The 22,436-nt window shown below is 40.6% G+C and overlaps 1 protein-coding gene across 2 annotated transcripts in view; it reads right to left on the minus strand.

The window, feature by feature from the left end:
• PGBD5 (piggyBac transposable element derived 5) overlaps nt 1–22,436 on the minus strand; it is a 64,238-nt gene that overhangs the window by 32,446 nt on the left and 9,356 nt on the right. For both annotated transcript variants that reach the window (XM_053973445.1, XM_053973446.1), the window contains one exon: nt 4,276–4,703. In XM_053973445.1, the coding sequence (XP_053829420.1) occupies nt 4,276–4,703 (428 nt within the window). The remainder of the gene's footprint in view (nt 1–4,275; nt 4,704–22,436) is intronic.

A 22,436-nucleotide genomic window follows, 5' to 3' on the forward strand; every position in this document is an offset into this window, starting at 1 on the left:
CCCTTAAGAACCCCTCAGTATTTCCTTTTTTGGTCATTGTAGATGTCCCTCTCCTCCTGCTGCAGATATCACTAGCTAGTGAATTTGAATGTCAGTCTTTATCTCCTACTTGCAAAATCTCCTCAGCTAGGCAATGCCTGTATTTTCTATGCTTTCTGAGTAAGAGCTCTAAAATGGCACTCATTTTAGAGTAACAACCCACCCACCCAGACAAATTTACATCAAAAACCCACAACCATCCTGCAACAGTTTTATTTTTACTCAACATAAGGCAATCTTCTCCTACAGACTGCTGTTGGAAAGCCATTTTCCTAGTCCATCACACTGACCACATCACTTTTCTTTATTTCTCTCTCATAGTTCTTCTCCAGTATATCAGACATATTCTTTCTCTTCTCATTTTCAAAGTCCTGCTTGGCCTATCCACATTTTACAGATCCTCTTGCCATCATTCAAAGGTTAACTCTGAACCCCAGTGGAGCCATGATTCCATGCTCCTCTGCCCATTTGTTCAGTCATCAATCAATCCTCTTAAAAAACAAAAAAGTCAGCTCTTACAGCACTCCATTACCATTAGGCAATTTAAAAATAGCAATGAAGTTTTATCATTTTCTGTTGCCAAACTCTCCCTAAAATCTGGCTTCATGAAAGAATCAACTGGCCAAGAGCTCTAGGACATCAGAAATTTACCTTGCTATTCAGTATTCTTATTGCTCCTCTGTCTGTCTTTCTCTTGCTTGATGCCTTATACTTGGCCAGCGTTCTCTGAATATTTATGTATTTGTGTCACACTCACAGAAGCTCTAAGACAGAATGATTCTCATTTGGGACCAGCACCCTCAACTCCTAAAGAATCATTTTGAGAACAGGAAAACTGAAATATGGAGGTACAGCACAAGCAAAGTCTTACGATTTGGAAATACTCAATATCAAAATGAGCATTTAAGCATGAGGACAGAAAAGCAAGCTGACCAGCCTGTTTTTGCCCCTCTATGTTTTCAAAGAGGCTGTCATCTAAAGCTGTAAGCTGGTTTGGAAGAGCTATGGTGAAACTGCTTAGCTGTACCCTATGATACCACCAAGACTGAAACACAAAACTGGCCAAAGTTGAGCACTGTGCCCTTGAAGCAAGAGGTTGGACTTCTCTCTTTTTGCCAGGGGATTCATTCCTGCTGGAGAGAAGGTGACTGTTCCCAGCTGATATTTCACTGGGCAGATGCAAAACTGTTTGGTTCCAAAACACCAAAGAGAAGGTACTTTAGAGGGAGAGGGAAGCAGAGAGAACCTGGAGTTATGCTCCTGACCTCTCACACCAGTCAGGGACAGACAGAGACAGCAATCCTGTCTAGCCACATCCTGCTGACCAGCATATAAATACTCAGCAGGCACAGAAGGATATTTCAGCAGTGATGTTATTTTCCCTGAACTCCTCTGGTTTCTGGAATTCCGTGTATATCCTTGGCAGGTGAGTACCCTTGAATTTGTTGTTCTGTACCTCCCGAGTGCAGGCAGGGTATCCTCCCTGCCTTCAGGCCTGCAGACAGTAGCACAGCTACAAAGCTAAGTAGCAAAGAAATAACACTGCTTACAAGAACACACCCAAATGACCACCTCTTGTTGCTCAGGTAGAGGTAGTGTTCATTTATACAAGTAATACTGAGGAGGGATAAGATGCACAGAATATTCCTGTCATTTTTTTTTTACCAATCTAGGTCAGAACACCATATTTTTGACTTCAGAAACTACAGCTAGCACTGCTGATACACAATTAAAATGTTCTGGACTTACAATTCCTTCATAAGCTGGAGAGTAATTATTTCCTTTTGCTTGTTCAGTATATTTAGCAAAATAATTATAATTCACTAGACTGTTTTCTTTCTTTTGGTATACTGGCATAGTTTTTTCTCCCTGTTTCCTTTCATAGCAACTGTGGTGTTATTTTTACAGGCACATTTGGACGGGGGGGGGTCACAGACAAGAAAAAACCCTAAGTATTTTCTGACTGAAGTTCCACTTGAAGAATCTTTTCTAGCTCTCAAAAAAGAAAATATCAAATCTATAGAAGAAATAACTGTGAAGGCAGATGTTGTACTACTTGCTGGATGCAGAGTGTCCCTGCTCTGTCCATAGGGGAGAGTTAAACATGGCGTCTTCCTAAACTGTGCTCTGTGAGTCCACACTGCCTGAGGAAAAAAGTCAGTAACAAGCCTACCCTTAAGCCCAAACAGCCCTGCTGCATTCAACAGGAACTGTGATTTAGCTGTTTGATGCCACATACAAGAAGGTAGCATAAAGATTGTGTGTAGGAGTGACGGTGGGTGGGTCAGCAACAAGCCACCCAGGTACCACAAATCTCATGTTTAAGATACCTTAAGCAACAAATCTGAACTTGGGATTTCAGGTATCACTGATCACAGAAACCTGGGCCCTCCTCTCCAACTGGCTTTCAGAGGCAGAACTTCCAAAAGCCCATCTAAGTGGTTCTTTCCCCTCATCTTTCCATTTGTTTCTATGCAACTGGCTTATTATTTTTAATTATTACTGGTATTTCTCACTGGGCATTCTGGGTTTGATGTATACTGCAGTCTGCATTCAAGACAATTTGCAAGGAGAGGTCTTTCCTACTGTTTTGAGCAGATGGGGTCCTCATTTCTTGAGACAGGTAGTGTGCTGCCCTAACTGATGGCACCCAGGAGGATGTCATGCACAAGGCTCCTTTCAGGAGGAGGCCTGGAACACCCCCTAGAAGCCTACTGGAGCTACGCTAGGGTATTTTTAACAACAGATTCAAAACCTTATTCTTTCTTACAGAGTTATTTTTGAAGTATTTTAGTGCTTTTTGTTCCACTCAATATCACTGAAACATGCTGCATAGAAATCACTGACGTAAACACTGACAAAAGGAGCAGAGAATTGGAGAAGGAAGGAAGAAAATGGGGTAGTCTCTACTTCTTCCCCCTTATTTTTTTAAGTAGCATCTCCTTACCAAGCTCAGGATAATAATACATTTTGCTTGTAAAGATTTAGATGTTTTGCCACTGCAAACAGGGTGCTGAGATTTTGTCAATTCAGTTCTCAAGCCTTGCTTGGGATGGGGAATGGGAGAAGAGATACACATGCAAATAAAATCTTATCCTTTAATGGATTTGCACTCACAGTATGTGCCACAGCACATCATTATAAGCACTTGCATTAGACACAGTGATCAATTTCTGAAGCCTTTATCTTCTGCCTATTGAAGTCAGCAGCCATAAGGATTAGATTTCATATCTTTGAGGGAGCTCAGTCCCAACAGTTCCACGTTTCTCACTGCCTGTTTTGTCTTAATGGAAACATACTTTGCATAGCTTAGTGAGAACACTCCTCCCTCCTCCCTTCTCTACCTTAACAGCTTTTTAGGCAGCTGTGTTCTCATGGGTTATATAGGTATGATTTTTATTGTCTATAAAATAAACTGTAATCACTTGCCATTTATTTTAGGCACACTTCAATGAATGTGTAGCATCTATGCCTTCATTAATTTTGTGAAGTGGGCAAAAATGGGATCCTTCAGAAGGGAAAGAGGAAGAAAAAGAGGACTATGGACACAGCACCCTTTCCAAATGCCTAAGTTGAAATATTTATATTCTGGAAATAGAGAATTGATTGAAAAGTTGTATCAAGCAGTAACATATTTCATGCTTATTCCTTTTTCTTTCCAGATTTCTGAACACGACCAGTAGCAACAGCTTCAAAAGCAGATAATTTGTATTGAACTAAGTTTAAATAGATTATGACGAATATTAAAAGATTTTCACCTGTCCCCCTTTCCAGTCATGAGGAAGCAGCAGTGTTACTGGACCATACAGCAAGCACCTACTGCTAAGATCAGGGACAGTCACTCTCAAACTCCTCCATCCAACTCAGCCGGCTTCCCTCCAGCCCAGCTGCACCAGCTCTGCCCTTTCCACCCTTGCACAACCTGCAACCTCCCATCCTCAGGACAGCAAAACCTACTGGTAGCCAGCCTCACTGAAATTAGGTCACTAAAGCAAACAGCTCCAGCTCAGAGAGCACCATTCCCACTGAAACCTGTTTGGTGCCTGCACTGACAGACACGGATAAGCACTTGCACAGGACAGGGCTGCTCTCTCTCTTGCTTCATGGAGGCACTGCAGCACAGCTGCACACTGGGAAGCCCCAGCTTCCCCAGGCAGCTGTGCTGTGCACTTTCTGTCCCAGTGAGACAACCAGAGTGCACAGGTCAGATGTTCCCTCCAACGGCTTAACTCTTACCTGGGCTTGTGAAGGTCTGAAAGCAGAGTCAAAGCCATTCTGCAGAGAGTCCAGAAAAGGCTGGATTTTGTAGAGGCTATGTGTTGTCTGGCTCGAGCGGAAGGCCACAATGTGGAAGTACTTCAGAATCTTCTCAAACCTTGATTGTGTCATGATAAGTGCAATGCTTTTGTTGCTGTAGAAGCCGCTGCTCCAGATGCTGAGAACAGACTCACAGTGGTGGATGCTGGTTGATATCATGTAGCCTAAGAAGGCCTTCATTTCTATCAAGGTGACATCAATCCAGGCATCGTCACTACCAAACCTCTCCTGGTATTTCTTTGCATACATATTGGTTTGGACCACCATATTCTTTAGTACATTGTCAGGGACAAAGAGCTGAAAAAAGTCCATGGCACTGGCAGTCAGGGGCATTTTTCGTGTTGGACCTAGGATAAAAGAAGGAAAGATAGGCACACTCCTGATCACCTCGAGGCACATCCAGCACCAGAAATTAAAAGCATGATTAATTTTCTCATGCAAATGATGGCATGTACCCATTGCCTGACAGACTTCATCAGGAAACTTCCCCTCGCCCCCATATTCTCCCTCCTGTATCATACTATACACTATGAAAAGTTCCTCCTTCTGCTCTGCACACTCATTACTTTGCAGCATGCAGGCCTTTGCAGTGAGACAAGCAGGCATTTTATTTCTCCATTTACATAATATCTGCAACTTTTGTCCTCAGCAGCTTTGGACTCTTTCTGGATAGTCTTTTATTTATCCATATGCATATCAAAGCAGTGCCTTCCTCCAAACAGCCCAGAAGGACAATATGAGTTCTCCAGAGACAGCACTGCCCTCATCCCAGATGACATAATTCCTAGGCTCTATAACTTGATCCTACCTTTTCTCCTGTACCTCTAATTCCTGCCTAATTCATTGTCATAATTCTGTGACTTTCATATCTGGCCCTGCTCCACACAGAGTCATATAAAGGTCTACGTGTTTTTGAGTTTTGTGCCTCTGCCACCACATTGGAGTTTTATTATGCAGTCTGATATCCCCAAGAAAGCACATTACCAGAACAAGTCACAGCTACCATGTGGCTAGTGTCACGCACTATAATGCATGCAGTGGTCCTCTTCCTCCCATGATGTAATAAGCCTTGCAGTCCCATCCTGTGATTACTCTAGCATTTCACTGATCTTGCACTTTCTCTGCCAGTTTCAACTACTCCATAAGAGGAGGGTGATAAAAACAAAAAGGAGGCTCTAAGGGCTGGCAGCACTGTATGAGTGTTACAAGATCAGCCAGTCAGACACCAGATTACACTAAACTGAATTAGGAAAATCAAACCCACAATACCAGGGATGCAGACACTAGTATTAACAGCCCACTCTCCTCTAATCCCTCCCACAAACTAACCAAGCTCCATTCTAAAAGCAGTAGTTTTCATGCTTGCACCTTGTGGTAGTGTTTTAGTTGCCAGGTAAGGGCAGGGAACATTCTCTATTCTACAGAAGCAGTGAAAACCAATACCCTGAGAGGAGCAGCCTCTTCAAACCTAGCAGACAGGGGAGCACTTAAAAGCAGCTCTATACCCCTGTGAAAAAGACAGTGTCATGGGTATAATCTCAAACCAAGAGCTGGATCCAAGAAATACTGCACCTTAGTCCAGCAGCCTTCAGCCCTGGGACTGTGTGAAACACTCCTCCTAATCAAAAGGAGAAGGCATGCAGCTTCTCATTTGGTGTTCTGCCCAACAAGAGCAAGTCTTTCTTGCACTACAGAGCTGTCTGGATCTCAGCATCAGCTCTCCCAGCTGCATCAGAGCATGAGATTGACCATTCCACAACCTGGCTCTGCAATGATCCACTAGCACATTGCTCAGGTCGCATTCTCCAGTACCCTTGTATCTCAGTTCACATTCCTAGTTACAGCAACTACAACTACAGCTTGCAGAAATTTTCCATGAAACAGAACTACAAGGAATTACACAAATACTGTGGTTGGACTTATTCATAAGCCTTAATGTTTGGGTGCACTCTGGTGAACTCAAGCTACTAGAAGGACAGAAAAAATAGCATCAAGACTTTGAAACAGTAAACCTCCAGATTGCAAAGAATGCCAAAAAAAACTGGACATATTTTTTAATAAGTGCAGTGGGAAAAAAAAAATCTATTTAAAGATTACTTTCAAATTCTAATTTGTGAGATTGAGAAACTTCCAGTTGAAAGCACATTCCTCTATATTGTAAGACCAGAAGAAATAGCCTTGCACAAACCATGTTTTGGTAAAGACAGAAGAGAAAATTTCAGTTTAAATGATAAAATATTTTCATTATCAAGTGAAAACTATGGGGCTAGAATAGATATATTTACTTCACCTTAAGTGCTAGTGCAATAATAAAGCTGCTTAACAAATGTTTTCTTCTTTTGATCAGGAGGTTTATTTTCTGCTAGCACTGGCTTGACTGTTATAACTCACAAAGATGCTCTATGCATGACTGTATCTTCATTCTTCCCCATAACTTAATCAAGTTTTTATATTCTATGGTAGGTATGGCTTTTTGATAACAACACATGGAACAGAGTGTATTCCTAGTTATATATGAAATCTTGAGTAACTATTGAACTCAACTCCAGTGCTCAGGCAACCTTCCAGGTAGCACATATAGTTTTAAAATACCTGGCTTCAGAAGCAGAAGCTGAGAGTAGGGGTAATGTTATAAATCTTGTCTACAGCAAACAAGAATTCATAAAACATTAAGTCTTACAAAGTGAAATATGTTCATCTTGAGACTCTTGGATATGGACAATAGGTACATGCTGGACTCTACAGGGAGGTAAGAGCAGTCAGAAGCACAAAAAATGTGATTTTGGTGTAATTAAATTTTCAGCAACTGCACAAGTTTACCTTGATAAGTGATAATGGAAACCTGCCAGGTATACGGGATACAATAATCCTTCCTTACCCAGCAGTCCTGCTCCAGACACAGAGAACCTGCTACCTCCTCTCCTTCCTGAAATAAATATACAAGCTTTGTATCTCATTGGTCATGCAGAACCCACACAGCTCTAAAAAAGCAAGCTCAATCACTTTCTGACTCAAACATCAACATAATTGTTGATTAAATAAAATTATGAAAGCTCCTCTATAATCTCATTGTTTTAAAAAACAGCCTTTATTGGCAAAATGAGCACAACTGATTCATAATTTACTGATATGCAATATAACAAGAGCGACATTGAATTTCAGTAGGAAAAGAAGTGAATTTTTAACATGAATTTAGTTTTGCATAGTTAACAACCAGCCTAAAATATTTAAATATGACTTTCTAAATACACAAATATATCCCCTAGAGAGAGCCAACTGTCTGCATAAGGAACTTAAATAGCTAATTTGTACTTTTAAAGGATTTTTACATTGACTTAAATGGCACTTACCCAGAAAATACTGATATGAAGAGTTCAGTGTTTCATACATGCACTGTTTAGCTTTCAAAGCTTTACTCAGACAAATTAAAGAGTGGCTTTGCCTAGTTGTCCATTCTCAGAATGATTATAGAATTATGACTGTAAAATTCAGATTTTTCTCTCTCCTCTGCTATAGAGTGTTTGCATGGAGAATATATTTACTTTCATAGCGTTTCTTTCAAAGCCAGTCAGGGTTTCCAATACAAATTACAGAGACAAACTGCAAAAGCGCTCTTGGAATGTCTGAATATGCAGCCAGACCCAGTATTCCATGCACAGTCAGGACAGGGACAGAGCTCTACTGAGTAACCTCTGATTGCGCAGCACACATGCCAGCACCAGAACTTTGGGCTTGCTCCAAGTGACCTTGCAGGATGTGGAAAATAACAAACAACTTCTGTTATGATACAACCTACATACACAAGCTCTTCCTTCTCACTCTGTCTGCCAGCAAGAACTTGCTTGTGCAATCCACAGCAACCACCTTGCAAGTCATTACTGCTATTTTGACTAGTTGGTTCCATTTTCTCTTTTGCACTCAGAAGGAATGTCTCCCACAAAGAGACATCTCCATTTGTAAGAATAGTCTCAAAATAAATGAAAAAAACTAAGCATGAAAAGCCATTTGTGTGTCTGTACTGGCGATCCGACTGTGAAGCAAAACCTGGCACCTTGCCCCCGGAGTGTGTGCATTGCAGAGCCGGTTTTGGCTCAACTCAGCTCAGGGCAAACTGCAGATGCCTTGCTGGCTCTGATGTCTAGCAAGAGAGCAGGCTGCACACTCAACTTCTCAGCAAACATACCCACTGCAGAACACGCAGAACAATTTAAGAAAAACTTCAGGTGGAACTTCAGGCAGCCCCTGCATGTCGTCCTACAATCTCTGGTCTTTTCTCTTGGATGGGACCCCACTGGTCACATTCTTCCCCCTGCTTCATTTCCCTTTCTAGTCTTCCTTGCTGAGCAACACATTAGGAAAAAAATAAGAATTCCAAGTGAATGAAATGCTTTTTCCTTATTTAACTGGTTTGCAGAATTAAGTCATTTGAGAGCATTTTTAAAAGGTTTATGTATCCTTTCCCATTTTTTTATGTTCCGAGTACCAACCTGTAATTTAGTAGCTCAGAGTTCACAGACTCAGAATACGGGATGGACAATAGACAGAAAGTTTCAAAACGCAGTGTAACCTATCAGTGCTTACAACATAGCATACAAATCTTAAGAAGGTCAAAAGCATTGTTATTTTGGGCAGGATAAATCAGATATGTAAGGAGAATATGCAGTGAAATAAAGTTCTTTTGCTTTGCTGCGCAAAAGAGACTGCTCTCATTCAAACTGCAATCGAGGCCCACAGTAAAATATCCCATTACTCTGACAGGCCCAGGTGTTACCCTATGTATAATAACCCAAATTGCATGGTGTGTAAAGCCTTGTGCAGAGCTATCACAGCTAACTTTGAAATTAATGCAACTTCATTAACAGCTTGGCAGACCCCAATACTCCCAAATCAGAAACAGGAGTGATAGAAGTATCAGCTCAAGAATTTAGAAGTAATTTTATTGTCTTCTTTAAGGAAAAATCTAACAATTTATAGCCACCCATGAGAATAGCACATTCAGCATATAATATACATACCTAAGAAAAATCAATCCAGAAACTTTTTTTTTTTTTGGCCATTGGGAAATACTTTCTCCTCCAACATATGGTACAGTCTTCAAAAACCAAGGTTTAAGAAGCCAATTAATTCCTTTTTCCTAAGTCCAAGCAATTAGAGACTGTTTTATATTCCTGACAAGTTGCCTTTGCAAAAGTGCACATGATTTTTGAGTCTTATTTAGAGAACATAAAAAGATGCTGACAGAAGCCTTTCATCAGAAAATACTCATCCATCAAAAAAATCATGACGTCTTTATGGAAGGTGTCAATTAATGAAATATGACAGACAGTTAAAACAATTTCTCATATTTTTCAATGTGTAGGGAGTATTATATAGAGCTAAAAAATAAAAAAAGGCAAGAAAGCAAAAAATTACGTTTTAGTATTTCCCAAGTGAATATTTTTCAGAATTTCTGTTCACACTAAGTTTCCTCATGTAACCTTTAGAAGCACTGGAGCTTATCTGGCTTGCCAGAATATCAGTCTTCATACCAGCTCTATTCTTAATGGCCTGGAAATGTACATCAGACCATCCTCAAACCATAGCCAGTTTGACAGCATTATGACAAGCCTGTCAAGACAGCTTGAAGTAAGTTCACTTAATTATTTTCTAAGTTTTATTCCAGTTTATTTCAGAGACTGCTGTCCTGTAGGAACTGGCCAGCAAGTATCCAGGTTTTTAGGATATTATGCTGCATGTTTTTGTTCATCTTCATTAGAAAAAGTTACCAAAGCTTCAGTGGCAGGCCTACTTTGCTAAGTCAAAGGCATCATCCTAATTTATACCAGCTGTGATTCTGACCAATATATTGAGCGAGTAGATGTCTGCACCTGTTATTTTCATAGACAAATCTTAGCTTCCTTTAGGGACTGCCTTGCACAAGAATTCAATATAAATTATGAAAACATGATCCATACTGTGGCACTGCTTAGAGATGAGAGCCAGCTTAGGAGGAGGCAATTTAAAAAGTCAACGACACCCAGGCAGGCACTCTTGGCTTAGAAAGAAGAAACTGGACATAGTCCTTCCAAAGATGGTACTTTTTGTAGATTATAAGGGCTCACTCTCAGCAGCCCATGCTTCTGGGTAAGTTTTTGCAAGGTCACCTTTACAGAAATTTACTTTGCACCCTTGTATGGGTGCTCAGTAGCCACACTTCTGCTCTACATTTAGTTTCAGTAAGTCTATTCCAAACTATTTAGTAAAGCATGATTTACCTGCACTCTTCCAACCTTATAAGTAAGCCTTTGACAATGCCTCCATGTCTGCACATAATAACCATAGTAAAAAAATTGTACCAAACAGCTTTTCCTTGTACCAAAGGTCGCTTTCTCTTTCCTCCCCGGCATTAAAAAGGATTGTTTTCTTCACAGCGTCAGCAATAAAGCGATCCACAGACTGCAGTCTGACTTTTATCCATAGAGAGCATTAAGAGCTGTGTCTAGAAGCAATCCAAGGACAAATGAAAGTGGACTGAAAACCAGAACAGAGCTCCTCTGTGCTGACTCTGGTCCTAAGAGTCCCTGGCCTCCCCAGCAAGCAGCACTGAGTTAGTGAAAAATTAAATAGAGAACTTATTTAGAAAATCAAATAGTAAAATTAATGAAGTATTTAGCAAACTAAGGAACTTCCTGCAATTCAGCTTGTTTCCATGCTGTGTACTGGATCCAGACTGTCATTCCGCTTTCTTAAGCATTATAGCAAAACCCTTGAGCATCAAGTGTAGTAGGCAAACCTGGCATAGGTCAGGGATGAGTAATGCACTGTTCCACCAAAGACAGTCTCGTCCCCTGATGAGGTAGTGACCTTCCAAAGCCTGGGGTAATAATGAAGGCACCCTGCCCATTCCTCCTTCATACTGCTGTGTGCTGGCACTTCAGCCTGCAAAAGGTAAAGAACTTCACTGGGGCATTGAGACTGGGTTACCAAGGGTAAATAATTTTGGCTGTCACTCAGTAGATTACCTTGTGTGATAAGACACTGTTGAAGAACAACTAAATTTTGAGGCATTTTCAAGAGACCGAGCAGACAGGTCTTACACCTTTCTCATTGATCAAATGTATGCTGTACCACCAACAGCACTGGTCTGAGAATGAGAACGTGCCAGACATGTTGTGGCAGTCTTCCATGGAAGCGTGCCTTGTTGTAGATTTAAGCCATGGCAAAAAACTGTCTAATTAAGAGAGTATTTCTTTGTGTTTACAATCATGTTTTAAAGCTACAAAGCTTTCAAGCTGTGACAAGTACAAAGAATAAACAGCCCACTGCAGCTCATGTTGACACCTTTAATTACATACTTAATTTCTGTGGTGAGATCTTGCAATCGACCAATCACCATTTTCCCAACATCCAATAAAATCTCCCAAAACACTGGTACAAGGTCTTAGGGTTAAAATAATTTCCAAAAGCCAAAGACCCTAAAGCAGCAGAGTCAAAGCTGAAGTAGTACTGTATTGTGTCAGTTTACATAATTCTTTGCACATTATTTGGCTGTGGGACTGCATATGCTCCTCCTCAGGGGAATTCCTGTACCACAGCTTCCATGGCTGATAGTCCATTGCGCTCTTTTGCTACTGTAGTTTTCTATTAACATTTTACTGCACTGCTCCTGGCAGCCCAGCTGACACTGGGCACATCTAGCAGATTAGAGATGACCATTGATGTGCTGACTTCATACACCACCTGTAATACAGCTTTTACAAGACCATGTAGCAGCTACACATCTGTCTGTGGGGACAGCTGTGAATGAAATATTTATGAAATAACTGTACAAAGCAGCATGGATAGTTTTATGTTAGCACAACTGCCATTACCAGCAGGGTGACCTTCATAGCTAAATCCCAGGAGACTGCTTTGGGATGGTTCCATGGGGGGACTCCTCTCCTGCACTAGCAACTCTCACAGGTACAATCCCACCATCTCATCTTTCTTTCCCAGGCTCCTGGTTTGTTCTAGTACACACTGGTCACAAATACCATTACTCCCATGCAACTTGCTCCTTTCCAGAAATTTAAAATAAAAATCCACCTTAAGCATCAGCAATATTTGATGTGAGGACCCTGCCTTGAAAGGTAGGGCTTCTGTGTTTGAAGGAGGGAAAAAAGCCTGATATGTTTCCAAGTAAATCATCAGAATATTTAATTTATCTTTTGTAAATAAAAGTCAATAAGTCAGTATAAATGACCCAACTAATGAGATGCTGAAAGCCTTCACATCAACTCCTTTACATACAACACACACATATGCCATTGAAAAATGAACCTCCAGTTTTTGAGTAAGTCTCACAAAGAAATGGCTTTCTGTTTTGTTCAACAATTAGTTATTTATGAAAAAAGGAAAAAAAAATACAGCAATCAGAAATCCAGACACTTCAGTAAAGCATTGGAGGTAACCTTATAATCCACAAACATTAATATTAATTGCAGTACAGAATCTCCTAAGGATTCATCTCCATCTCACATAAGCTAAGGTACAGTACTGGTCTCTGCAAGTGCTTCCCAGCAGCAACAGGCTCTTCTTGGAGAAGACAGGGAGTATTTGTTAGAGTAAGCACATTGCCCCCAAAGTATTCAATGCTACTTCACACAAACAGATGTGAACACCTACTGCAGCACCCACTTGGGAGAGGGTGATCAGCAGGATGATGCTGCAGGTCTTCTAGAAGAGCTCAAAATCTGAATCTGCCAAGAAGGCTGGTGACAGGAGCATGGGGATAATATTCAGGCTTTTTCAAACCTGTTTCTTTTGGGTTGTACCAGTCTCCCTTGGATTTTACTGCTCTCTGTAGGAAAGCATGAACTTGCATTTCTAGGTGATTTTCATCAACTGCCCAGTAAGAAAAGTCTTCCCTGCTGTCATCACCCCAGATTAAGAGGCAAAGGTGCTCTCATCACTCCATATTGCATCTGCTCTTACACCTACTTCTAAATTTGTAATTCCCTTGCTTTATATTCTCCATGTTCCTCCCCAACACCCTCAAAAATCTTGGGACAAGCCATATGTTGTCTGCTGGTGCATTAGGCTTAAGAGGCAGATGAGAGTCTTAATATTTTCTTAGGACATGTAAGATGCAAAGTGGAGGTCATGTATTTGCAATCCTTGCTAGGGTCAGGACTCCTTTACACATGCACAGTATCACTTTGTGTGCTTTTTGTTTTCTTTTTGATTTTTTATTCCTGCCCCTGTTGTTAGACTGTCTTTTTCCATCCTTGCTCTGCCTGCCCTAAGAAGTGACCAGTGCTACAGAGTGTCTGAACGTCTCAACTCAAAATAGGCAAGCAGTTGGAAAGTTCAGGAAATGACTTCTATATACCATGTACATCAACATGCCTAATCCTCTTACCACATGCAGGATACATGACACACTCCATAGGACTCCAAGCGCATAGGCTTCCTAATTACTCTTATAAATCCACAACTTGCCAGTTTTAAGAAGTCAGTGCACTTCTTCAGCAATTAGGAGTGAAAAAAAAAAGGCAGTCACAGTCTTTTCCTGTGTAAAATATGGGATTTATTACTTGTACTGCCTGTGTTAACTTCAGGGTGACACAAATGTGTTTACAAGCCACTGTACCCCCTGGAAAGGTTTTCAGGGAGCTGCGTCTGCAGAGAGCAAGCCAGAAACACAACTCAGGGCTAAACAGCGCATAGAGTCAGAGTGGGATGGATCCTCAGTGGCACAGCACTGCTCACTCTCAGCAGCAGCAGCAGTCCCTCAGCAACACAGCACCACTCCCATAACCTCCGCCCAGCTACTGTGTGCAGCGTGCGGAGCTGCTTGGCTGCTTGGCTCCTGGCAGCTCCCACCGCAGCCCACACCATGCATGGCAGACACAAGTGCAGCAGGAACCAGGCCACAGAACTAGGTTTGCAAAGGAAAGTATTGTGTACTTTCCCCCACAGCCTTTCAGGGAAGATGCTCTGTTGCTCTGGAGCCAAGTTCACCTCTTCAAACACAGGCTTAGCGTGCTGTATTCTGAGATCAGGCAGGGAAAATACTGGAGGTCACCAGACAAGCATTGCTTACTAGTAGCCATCCAGAACACCAGATCACAGCTACACTTAGAGGTCAGCTTGTCCAGGCTTCTTCATATGAACCAATAAAAGCTGAAAGATCTCATAAGAATTAATCACTGTAAGAACATAGTTTAGGTTGTAAAAGCAGAAAGTAGCTTGTATTTCTCATCTTGGACCTAGCAGCAAGAAAGATTTCATACAGGAGAGATTTTCAAAGAACTTCATGCTGTGTTCACATTTAAAAAAAAGGGAGCCTCCCACTTCCTAAGCTTTCTGGACCTAACTGCTAAAGTTGGTTTTATATTATAGACAGATTTGTTCCTTTACATGGCCCTTCCAGTTCCTCAGCCATTTGTTACTATGTTCACAAAGCTCTCATTTAAACAACATTTCTTGCCATTAATTCTTTATGTTGACTGCCTCATAAAATTAAGTAAGAGATCTACTGTGAAACTCCATCAGCTTCTTCCATCACCTTTGATACATCTCCTTTCCTGCTCACTGTGAATGGCCCTGAATAGGTAACATTTTACCTTCCACATCAAGATATTTTTACATGCTTCCCTTAAGGTCCAGATTCTATAACCCTCATTGATGTTTTTAGTGGGGGTAAAAAAAGTCTTCAGATTATTATTAGCAAAACCAGGCCTGGAGTTTTTATAGCCTTGTCTGAGAAAACTCCAAGCCCACTAAGCAAGCTAGAATGTTATTTATTTGGGGAAAAGAGAGAAGACAGAGAAAGCAGGTGAACATACGGCTTTTCATCACAGCTACATCCGGGTCTGGTAGCATCCCTGGCAGAAGGATTCAAACCACTTCACAGAAATTCTCTTTCTGGGTCTGAACTGAAGCAGTTTGGCAGAGCTGGACGCAAATTACCACAGTCCTCCTTGCCAAGATCCAGGTACCATCTGCTTGGCCATACACAAACTTTTACCAAGATCCTTTCATAGGCCTTAGCACAGTGCTTTCCAACATGGGGTGCTGCACAAGACAACCTACTTGGCTGCAGGAAGAAAACATTTTTCTCAGTTGTTAACAAATAAAAAATTAAAAAATTAAACAGTGTTAATTTCATCTTTATCTCATCCTGGTTTAAATTCTGGTTTTATGTATGCTTTATAATGTACATAGTATATTAGCACAGTAGTGCAGGTATATAATATAGAAATAAATAAATAAATATACATAGATTGGGGTACCTGGTGAAAAAACTTCCACTGACAGGGGTGAATGATCAAAAATTATTGGGGAACACTGTCCTAGAAGTCTCCATTAACTGCATTCATGACTAAAGCAGCCTAGCAGATACAGTTCACCCTCTTTTTAGCAGACAGCTGAATGGGTGCTCAAATCCTATAAGCTTCAGTTGATCTACTTGTAGGTTTTATACCAATATAAAAAGGAGTAATTCCCCTTTGTCCTTTGAGAAAACTGTCTTCTTGTAAGAGCAGGGGAGTGGTGGTATCAGTCAGAGGTCCTTCTACATTGGTATAACACTTCTCATGTCACTCAAGAAACATATCATTCAAGTCATATGTCACATATCACTAAGGTAGTATCACCTATGCATATACTTATATGCATCTCTGGATTCAAAGAATAATGCACTATATTTACATCCCTTGACACTCCCCTTTGAATTTTAATTTGTGTCACTTGCAAATCAAAAGGATGTGTAAGAGCCTTGCGTTTTTCTCTAGCAGAAATAGGTTTCCAGAGCAGACACTCATCTTGCAGTCAGCCATGCAAATTATTAATCCTAAAAGCAAGACTGAGGCTACAATACGTGTCATGGCAGGAAAAAGGGGGAATGTCTTTTTACTAGGAAAATCCTTTGTAGTCTATCCTGCAGCCACTTTGTCCTCCATCCTGGGCCTTATGACCACCACAGATTTTGCTCACTCTTTGCAAATCTTAGCAAGCAAATTAGAACTTAAGTTCTTCTGGAAGCATGGATTTTTCCTTTTGATCAAGGGATTTAATGTTAGTTTCTACCACTCAGATCAGATACCAAACTTTCTGCTGTCATGGCAATATGAAGCAAGCAGGTAGTACTTTCAATAAACATCAAAAGGGATGTCTTTTAAGAATTTTTTGAGGCTATTGTTTGACAATAGTAACCTCTTCTACGGTCTTTTCACTCCAGCCCAGAAGAAACCATTTGAGGCAGATACTTAACTTTAAACTACAGTGATCAAATTATTCTTAGGCATCAGTGCAACACCACCCTGAAGTACATATTTTTGAAGTGAGATTAAGCATACTTCTTCTAGCCTAGGACTGCTCCAAACAAATGATTTAACAGTATAGGTATTATAATGTCAAGTGATGCAGTCCATAAAAAACACAGAAATAACTGCAAAAGAACGAATATTGGCAAGTGTAGCATGGAGTCCTTCAAGACACAGCAAACTAGGTGCTTAAAACTCTTCTTAGAAAAGCCTTTTTAGTTGCGTTTAAAAATTTACTTACTTTCTCCTCCCTCTTCTAAATTACAAACAAGGTAGCTAACAATGACTCTCTACAGCAGTAGTCAGAGAAAGCAAAACTTAGAATAAATCTTTGTGTCTCCTTTCTTTAGGAAGCATTCAAAATCTACCAATATGTAGAACACTGAGTTCAGCTAGCCTTAGAGGAAAAGAAAAACAGCTACACCAGAACTGCTTATAGAAACCATAACACTTAGTTTCTCTAAAGAAAGCAATCACTTGATTTTGGTCACATCCTCCTGCCTCTAGAACCAATGTCAGGCAAATAAGGGACTACAGGGTACAAATCACAAAGTGAGTGAAGAATCAGACACAGGAGACAAAATCCCCACTCCTGCCAATACAGGTGATCAAGAAGGGAGAATATTCCTTAAATGTTTGCTATAAGGAATTGGGCCCATTACTTGGGGCATTAGCCTCTAAAATTGCATTGGTCTCTTCTATTAGGCAGCAAGAGCACAGATGCATTCATAACTCAGACACAATATAATGCTAACTCAAAACTCCATGCAAGGGCAGCTGACACTCCTGAAGTGCAACCTTCATCCAAAAAGAAGACTGAATAATCACGGATAACCAAACCCATGTGAACTATCATATCTGAACTGAATAATCATGGGATAATCAAACCCATATGAACTATCAGATCTGAACTCAGATTTTGTTGAGCTGCATACTGCATTCCTGCCAGTTTTTTAATGCTATGTTAGATGCTGTGGTGGGTATGACAGTTCACATATTGTATCATCCACAAAAGCAGATCTGGAGCATCAGCTGTAGCAAGCTGGCTGAGCAATGTGGTCAAGAGCACCTGGCCATAATTTTGTTATGTTAGAAGTACCAGCTGTTATCTTTATGCGACACTATGAGGCAAGAACAGGCAGAATCTGGTTTCACATGACCTCACATCTCAACATCAACCTGCTTTTTCATCACAGGAGATGCTGTTGGAGCCTACAGGCTCTTCTCACTACAAATGTGCTGACTAATAAGGATTTAACTCAAGTGAGCCATCTTTCAGCAAGGGCAATTCAAAAGGCTGTCACCCCATCAGCTATCTTCCCATAAGTTAGGTAGGAACTCAATATCTGGAAGATATTTTACTTTACCTTCTCATCCCAAGAGAATGGACATGGGGCAGAGCAAAATTGCACAAAGTCTGGCTTACTAAGAAGCAAAATCTGATTAACTCCTGCCCCTGACTACCCGCAATTTTAACAAGAACAGTGGAGACATGGTATCCAGCAGAGCCCAGAGAATAAAAAAAAGGAAGTTTCATAATGACTAAGAACAAGATGTTAAAAAGGGAAGTATTGGTAGAATCTATGTTAAGATACAAGAGAAACATTCATTTTTATGGCATGAGATTTTAGAAAGCAAAATACAAATAGAGGAACTAAATGCTGCAGCACAGAAGGGCAGGTTAGAAAGAGGTTATAGTACAGACTAAAAGGATTCAGTAGAAACTGAAAGCTTAAAAGTAAAGTTTTGAGCAGCTTTTGTTAGACTTATTTCTTGTTCCTTTTCTGATTAAAGTATTGTGCTGAAGGATTCTCCCTTTAGCCACCCATTTCAGCTTAAAAAAATAAACCCATCACCCTTTTATTTTAGGAAGAAAGCTGACGTTAGAGCAATTGGCAGTGCACTACTCAATGTCAAGCTGCTCCAGGTCAGTACTCAGACTCCTTCTGAGTCAACCTTTCAGCAAAAGACCTGAAGAAAAGGCACGGTTTTTATTTTAACATCTCACTCACTCTCCTGCAATGTATGCCCATAAAATGCTATCAAACATTTCTGCTTCATCATACAATACAAATGTCTGTTTTAGATAAAAACTAATGCTCACTTAGTTTATTTTCACTGATTCAGGGAGAGATAGCTAGTAGCCAAAAAAAAAAAAAAAAAAAAGAAAAAAATAAAAGAAAAAAAAAAAAGAGTTAAAAACTAGTGTAATCTCAACAACAGCATCACATTACCAGCATCAACTCCATTTCATATTTCTAGAACCATTTCATATTCAGTACCCACTCTGACAGTACCAACTCAAAAATACCCATAGCTTACTTTTTTATACCTACCATCTGTCCCCATGAAGCAGTTAGGTGCCTACACTACTATTTGCACTCAACATAGTTCAATGTGTTTTGAATTCACCCAAGTCTAGTGGGATTACAGGTTTTGGTACTGCTGGCTGAACTCACACCCCTCTTAACCAGAAACAGCCATGCCTTGTACAGAAAGATCCAAAATGCTCCTCAATAAAATAAAGGGGGATGAAGGGGAAGAAGGAGGAAGTGAAGACAGCAATTTTCATGACAGAGATTCATGATAACCTAGGCATGCTTGATCTGTTACGGCAAGGACTTTGGCTTCATTCTCAAGGCAACTAATGAGGTTCATAACAGAGTAAGTTTCAAGAGTTTGAGGACAGGACACCAGAAGCTGAAATACCTGCAACAAAGACAGAAAAAAATTTGAATCTTGCAGTTTAGTATATATTTTTGTTTCTAATCCTCAAATACAAGGAGTCCCATAAGAAGAACCTAAATGAATACAAGTTCAAGGTAACATGTTAAGCTGGGAAAACAAAGACCTCCTAAAAGAAATAAGAACCTTGATGACTTTAACTTTTTACTCTGATCCCCATACCTTAAACACTGAATAGATTTTAAGAAAAGACTAAGGAAAGACATGAAGGCAAATGCAGACATTTGCATCATAGGTGACCTTAAAACCATTTTTAGTGCATAAGCTTCCAAGATATTACTTAAAGAAAAGTTTAATTTATCTATTATATTTCTAGCTCAATACTTGTGAATTGGCAGCAGCACAGATGAGTAAGAGTATTAGTGTATCCTCCTTACCCAGATCCTTGACTGAGAAAGAAGTTGTCTGGATGAAGGGAGGCGACTTTGGGAAAGGCATTATTTCATTTTTTTACCAGGATATGGAATTAGAACAAATTTTATGCTCAAAACACTAGCAGAAAATACTGGGCTGATCATCCTACTAGATAGTACCTGAATGTATTGGCCAAAATAAATCTTAAAAACCCATATTGAAAGTTTCTTCTCTAATTGTCTGTTGAAATCAGATACAATCTCTTATTCTGCAGAAAAATGATACACAACTGACTTCTAGAACAGTCACTTTTTGGATAGCACAAAGCAGGTTTTTGGTTATCTTTAGTGAAGATAGTGACATACTAGTACCTTTGAACAAGGAACTGTAAGACCTTACTTGGACACCTGTTCAATTTGTCAACAAAGAGTTGATCCTACACTGGAAAGGGGAGAGAACCACTACTAGAAGTAGGGGTGTATTCTTGCAATGTTGTGAAGAAATATTATACTTTCTTATTTTTAGCCTTGGGAGAAAAAAAAGAAGAAGCAAAAAGAGAAAAAGAAATACCTAGAAAAAAATGCAAAAAAGCTAAACAGCAAATCTTTTAATATACTTGAGGTAAATATCAGGAAAAAAGAAGATGTAAGTGCCAAAAAGTAGTCTTTGAAGATGAAACAATTTTGCAATGCTCACAAATAAGTGAAGGAACAACCTTCTGATGCCCAGTTGTCCTAGGGTGGCTGTATGATGCCTTTATCTCTAATCGTCTGCCCTGTTTATGTTGAAGTCTTGTTCTAAGAGTGAAAGGAGGAGGGAAGAAGCTCAGGGTTTGTTTTCAAAAAACTCACTCCCTCCTCCACATTCCTGCTCCGGGACGGTGTTGTCTGCGGACGGACGGATAGCGAGACAGAGCTCTCCTTTGCTTTTTCTAGTTAGTTTTAGCTAGCTGAGGCAGAGAAGTTCTCTGGACTGTGGTTTTTTTCCTTTCTCTGGATCTGCTCTGGACTGAACACTAGAAGAGCATCAGCAGCTCACATCTGTGGCCCAGCGGGCCGGGCCTGGGCCGCGGCATTGCCAGCGCCGGAAGGACTGGTCAGAGACTGAGTGAGCTGAGCTGCAGCCCGGGGGGGGGGATTTGCTCTGAATTTGTCTCTCTTGGAGTGGCAAGAAGTCTTATTGTTTAATATTGTCTAAGTTCTCTTGTATAATAAACAGGTTTTTTCCACTTTTTTCCTCCAGAGGTATTTTCTCCCGAACTGGCTGGGGGGAGGGGCCAATTGAATCTGTTTTCCTAAAGGAACCCTTTTGTGGGGGGGGGAGGGGAATTCTTTCCCCAGACTTGCCCTGAACCAGGACACCAGTCCATTAACTGAAAAAAACACGGAGTAGACATTCTCTTGTTCTTTCTTGCCAGGACACTTCTTATATGACCATCAATTATTGCAGGTGTCTACATCATGACTTAGCTGAGCCTTTTCCAGACCTGCACTTGTCTTCTTCCATCTATCTATCCTTATGGTCTACAGAGGGTTGTGTTGGGATTCAGTTGCAAGGAAGCTCTTTATACCTCAAAAATTGTCATGAACAGAGGCAAGTACAAACTCAGGCACCACTGATGCACTGCCTCCAGAGTGTAGCATTGCTAATCTCACAAGTCTTTGGGTAGTGTCACATCAGACATCCCTAACAAAAGCAGATTAGTGCTTTGAACATAAAGAAGTCTCAGTGTAAATCATTTGAGTAGAGATACAAGATTCATGGACACACAGCTCATTACCATCAAAGTGAGTGTGGAAACAACACTCTAAGTAACCATCAAGTTTGCCTGGACCACTTTCTGGGACAAAGGGAAGGAGGGAGTTTCACCTTAACAGATCAGGTAGCCTTCTGCAAGCACACAGCTCTTCCCCACAAGCTGCACAGCCTTCTCCCCACTCCAAAAGTTAACATGGAAGATGCAAGCAGCAAGTCCTTTGCATAACACTCCAACATGTAACTTGCCACTAAGCAGCTTGCTAGTTTATCTTAGCCAATCTAAAACAAAGGAAAAGAATGCTGGAAGGGACCTTAGGAAGTCCTTCAGTCCAAGGTCTCTATCCCCATTGAGCACATATACTGGGTGTCAGTCTGTTACAAGAGATACAACAGGTTAATGACACTTGTTCTTAGGTTTTCAGTGACGCATTTGTCTTCTGCACCACTGCACCGTCTGAGAGTTTCTATCATGTCTGATTCAATTATCCATCAATTTATATCCATTATTCCTCATATTTAGTTTTCAGAGCAGGTAAGGCAGATAATTCCCTTTCCTATAATAGCTCTTTTACTTACCCATATGGCCCTTTGGCTTAAAACCAGAATACTAAAAGGTGGCCAAGTGAGTAGATTTTCTGCTTCTGTCCTTTCTCTTCATATTTAACTACATGCTTCTCACCTGGGTTGGCAACCCAGACTCTCTCTCTTAAGTGGCAAAACAGTCTCATTTCAAGTCTTGTACACTACATTTCAATGTTTGCCTTTTCACAGCAGCATGACATTGAGTCACATTTGTCTGGTGCTCAGCTTCAACCACCAGTTCCTTTTCCACTCCATTTTCCACTTCTGCTGTTAGTGCTGCCTTCACACTAAGCATTCGCCTCTTGCACCATGCCATTGTGCTTCCTGCACCAGACTATTTCAGGCTATCAACAA

Source organism: Vidua macroura, chromosome 3 (assembly GCF_024509145.1).
Source record: "Vidua macroura isolate BioBank_ID:100142 chromosome 3, ASM2450914v1, whole genome shotgun sequence".
NCBI lineage: Eukaryota > Metazoa > Chordata > Aves > Passeriformes > Viduidae > Vidua > Vidua macroura.